This window comes from Lontra canadensis, unplaced genomic scaffold (genome assembly GCF_010015895.1).
Source record: "Lontra canadensis isolate GAN:19392208 unplaced genomic scaffold, GSC_riverotter_1.0 scaffold16, whole genome shotgun sequence".
Classification (NCBI taxonomy): Eukaryota; Metazoa; Chordata; class Mammalia; order Carnivora; family Mustelidae; genus Lontra; species Lontra canadensis.
This window is the reverse complement of record NW_022631010.1, coordinates 23,270,647-23,275,400: the sequence shown is the minus strand read 5'-3', so window position 1 is coordinate 23,275,400 and position 4,754 is coordinate 23,270,647. Positions and strand designations below refer to the sequence as shown.

The following is a 4,754-nucleotide window of genomic DNA, read 5'->3' as shown; positions in this document are numbered from 1 at the left end:
GTTTTTTAATGAGTATATTGAAGTCAACATAAGTGGTTCCTGGAAAATAAAATGCGAAAATGTATTCATAAATATACCTTAGGTTCATTAATGGGGGAAAAAAACCAATGAATTGTATAGAGTTCAGAAACCATGAATTATATACAATTCAAAAACATTATTATTTCAAAATGATATTTCTTAGCCCTTGAAAACAAATTTTTAAAGACCTGATTTATTTTTTAACCTTCGGAAACATGAATGTTTCTTCAATATAAAACACTACGAGGTAAAACAACCAACCAAGGTCTTTCCTTCTTTTTCATTAACAATAAAGCTTTTAGTGCAAAAGCAATACAAAATCGCCTTGCCACACATAAGCTTTGTATTTGCAGCAAGCATGCCACATATAGCAGCTTCCCAGCAATGGAGATAAATCTTTAAGACATGTTGAGCCTATCTCTTCCCTGAACCTAAGTTCCTGCATAAGGGAAAGTCACTTCACAGGAGCTTGTGCAAAGGGATTTTCTTTCTCTTCTGCTTCACAGGCACTCTTGTGAGCAATGTCAAGACAGCTAAGTATTACACATACATGCAAGTTTGCCCACTGGGGTCTCCTTTGAAGGCATTGCTACTGCTGGGCATCCTGCTGCAGCATCCTGCTGCAGATGGGTTGCAAGCCTAGCCCTTAGCTGCAAGCCTGGAATGGGGTTCAGGACACTGTATATCAGCTTCCTCAAAGGCCATCGCTATTACAAGCGTGTAAATGGATTTAAACTGTATTTAGACAAAAACTTGAAAAAGTAGTAGACTTTTTCTCCTTCAGGAGGCTTAAAAGATACACTGAGAATCAAAAAATCTCCTCATCAGAAGCTATGTAGGGCCACCTCTCATCCAAGACAGTTTTTCTTTTACTGCAAGTACCTGAGGATTTGTCACTTAGCGTCTGTTTCCACATACTCACTGATGGGAGTAGGAAAAACTTACTGGCATTCCCAAATCAATTCACAATTAGAAATGGATTTTCAAATCATAAATCTATATGTCCAACATTGTTGAATAATTTTCCTAAAAGTTCCTTATATTAAGATCTGCCTACATACAGGGTGCCTGGGTGGCTCAGTTGGTTAAGCGACAGCCTTCAGCTCAGGTCATGATCCTGGAGTCCCAGGATCAAGTCCTGCATCGGGCTCCCTGATCAGTGGGGAGTCTGTTTCTCCCTCTGACCCTCCCCTGTCTCATGCTCATTCTCTCTCAAATAAATAAATAAAATCTTAAAAAAAAAAAGATCTCCCCTTCGCCTCCAAGCTGACCCTGTGGTGGGCAGTGTCGTCCGGGCGGCGCTGCGGAGACCTCCACTCAGGACGGCTCCCCCTCCCCGGGCCTCTCCCCTTTTACCCGCGAGTCCCCTCACCTCGTGGGCCTATCGGATCTGATATCGTGGGGTGAGGTGAGAGCAGGCCCAGGGAGGGTGGTTACCGCTGAAGAGCCGTAGTCGCGGTCAAGATGATAGAGGTACTGACAACAACTGACTCTCAGAAACTGCTACACCAGCTGAATGCCCTGTTGGAACAGGAGTCGAGATGTCAGCCAAAGGTCTGCGGCTTGAGACTAATTGAATCTGCACACGATAATGGCCTCAGAATGACTGCAAGGCTAAGGGACTTTGAAGTAAAAGATCTTCTCAGTCTAACTCAGTTCTTTGGTTTCGACACGGAGACATTTTCTCTAGCTGTGAATTTACTGGACAGATTCCTGTCCAAAATGAAGGTACAGCCCAAGCACCTTGGGTGTGTTGGGCTGAGCTGCTTCTATTTGGCTGTTAAATCAATAGAAGAGGAAAGGAATGTCCCATTGGCAACTGACTTGATCCGAATAAGCCAGTATAGGTTCACGGTTTCAGATTTGATGAGAATGGAAAAGATTGTTTTGGAGAAGGTGTGTTGGAAAGTCAAAGCTACTACTGCCTTTCAGTTTCTGCAACTCTACTATTCACTCATTCAAGAGAACTTACCAATTGAAAGGAGGAATAGCTTTAATTTTGAAAGACTAGAAGCTCAACTTAAGGCATGCCACTGCAGGATCATATTTTCTAAAGCAAAGCCTTCTGTGTTGGCATTGTCTATCATTGCACTGGAGATCCAAGCACAGAAGTGTGTAGAGTTAACAGAAGGAATAGAATGTCTTCAGACACATTCCAAGATAAATGGCAGAGATTTGACCTTCTGGCAAGAACTTGTATCCAAGTGTTTAACTGAATATTCATCTAACAAGTGTTCCAAACCAAATGTTCAGAAGTTGAAATGGATTGTTTCTGGACGTACTGCACGGCAATTGAAGCATAGTTACTACAGAATAACCCACCTTCCAACAATTCCCGAAATGGTCCCTTAATTGGATTGTTACAGCAACAAAAAGCTCTTCTCTGAAGCCTTTCTCCACAGTCCTGAGCTATGGATTCCATAATGTTTTAACGGATTTAAACTGTGAAGCCTCAGAACATCACAACTAGATTAGCATTGATGTTCTCAGATTTGGCAAAACTACCTAATTAATAAGCTATAGGGGAATTAAAATAAATTTGAATTCATCTGTGAGGCATACAATTCAAAGCTAAGAGCACAAATGTGAAATGTTAATAACAAGCCTGGGAAGGTGAACTGTGAATCTTCATTTCTAACATTGACCCAACCTTCTATATTGGGTTAGTATATTGTATTTAGATGGTATTAAAAGTGGTAACCTAATTAAATTCTAAATTAGGAGGTAGGCATGAAAACCAACATTTCACAAATGCACTTTTAAGGCATAACAAGGGTCACTATTCAAGGCAGTGAAAATGGTTTCTTGGTACCTGTAGTGCAAGTAATAGATAATCCAGAGATTGAACTTTATTGATAAGTGGGAATTACACATAAATTTGAAGGCATTTTATAAAAGTAAAACTACAGGCCTAGTCATTTTGGCATACTAAGTTATCTTTAATATTTTTTCTAAAAAACAGGTAATGTTTGTATCCATGATAATAATTACATAATATCTACTTCCTCCATCTAATCCCATCAAGAAAATTTGTTTTTATTGTGTTAGTAGTTCAAAATAACTTCACTCCAAAAATTTGCTGATTTAACACTCCAGAAGCTTTTACTAAGGGCTGTTTTTATAAAAACTGCTATTGCTTCTAATTTAGAATTTTTAAAGGAAGAGAATATACTTTCACTAATTGCCCCTCCTGTGCCAAAAGAAAGTCTTTAAAAAAGTAAGTAAGCATCTTCATAACTATGAAGTTGCTAAGGTAGTATTCAAGATTTTCTATTAAGTCAGTGACTGTAAGGAGATCTACAGCTTTAAAAGTGTTGTAGACAGTTACTCAGTGCAGCAAGTAGCGTGAGTCCATCCATAATGGCTATACCCAGTTCTGACATCATGTTGTGGATAAATGTGCACTAGAAAATAAACCAAAGAACCACAATATATCTTATACTTTTGTGAACTGTGTTTTGTGGGTAACTTCAGTTTTCCCAAAAGGCTGATATATTTCAATAATTGACTACATCAGTGTTAATTTTGAGTTGGCAGAGGTAGCCTAACCAACTATGTTTTGGTACTAAGGGATATACCTTTCAATAAAGTCATTGAAATGCAAAAAAAAAAAAAAAAAAAAGATCTGCCTACATATATAAAATTTCCATGAATAGATCTTTTGATGACATTGAGAACAAATCTAATCTTTCATATTATAACTCTCTAAATATTTAAAGATGGCTTTAATTTTTCATTTAAAAACTTTTATATAGGGGCACATGGATGGCTCTGTCATTAGGCGTCTACCTTGGATTCAGGTATTGATCCTGAGATCGAGGTCCACATCAGGCTCCCTGATCAGTGGGAAGCCAGCTTCTCCCTTTCCCACTTCCCCTGCCTGTGTTCCCTCTCTTGCTGTGTCTCTCTCTTTCAAATAAATAAAATCTTAACAAAATAAAAAGAATTAAAAAATAAAAATAAAAACTTTTATATAAGCTAGCAATTTGCAAAACAAAAAATAAGTTGTTAAATATACAAAATTCTACAGTCCAATATAGTTTATTTTGTGGCTACTAAGTGTTTAGTTCATTTCACCTCAAACATGCAAAAAATTTGGAAGTCATCACTCTCCATCCCACGACAAGCAAAAAACTGAACAAATCGAAGAGCAATGGTTTGTACCCATTAGAAAACTAAGGATGCAAGGCTATCTGCCACCTTGAAATCTATCAAGACGGAAAACCTAGAGTGTCACAGCTATCTGCTTACCTGGAGCAGAAATGCTAGAGCCATAAACTGGTAGGGACCCTTAAATGGTAAATTTGATTAACTTCTGGAGGCTGAGGGTAGACTAACATTACAGTGATAATCTCACTTCCCACCAACTTCTTATGGTAAAAAAACAAAAAAGATTCTCTCAAGACCGTGGCAGGGGAAGGGGAAAAGTGACATTGTAAAATATACACAGGGAATTCCCCTACAAATGCTCACTCTCCAGGGGACGGACTTTACCAGGGATCTAGCCAATCTGAAGAAAGAAAATTTCTCCAACTCCAGCCCTCTCTAGGTTTCCCACCTCACCAAAAATTGTGGGGAGCTAAAAGACACTTCTGAAGTTCACACTGAGGGACACGGGCCCACTAGAAGACTGAGATTTAATAATAAGACTATAGAACACTTCCCTCCCCCTACACTTTATCACCACACCATCAGGGCTTCATTATAATAACAGTGGGATAGCTAAAAGAGAT

At 38.7% G+C, this 4,754-nt stretch overlaps 1 protein-coding gene across 1 annotated transcript; it reads left to right on the top strand.

The window, feature by feature from the left end:
* The first annotated feature begins 1,277 nt into the window (after nt 1-1,277).
* On the top strand, nt 1,278-3,460 carry LOC116868686 (cyclin-G1). Its single transcript, XM_032859312.1, has one exon. It carries the CDS (start codon nt 1,486-1,488, stop codon nt 2,371-2,373), a length of 888 nt encoding a protein of 295 aa, XP_032715203.1. The 5' UTR covers nt 1,278-1,485; the 3' UTR covers nt 2,374-3,460.
* Nucleotides 3,461-4,754: the final 1,294 nt, after the last annotated feature.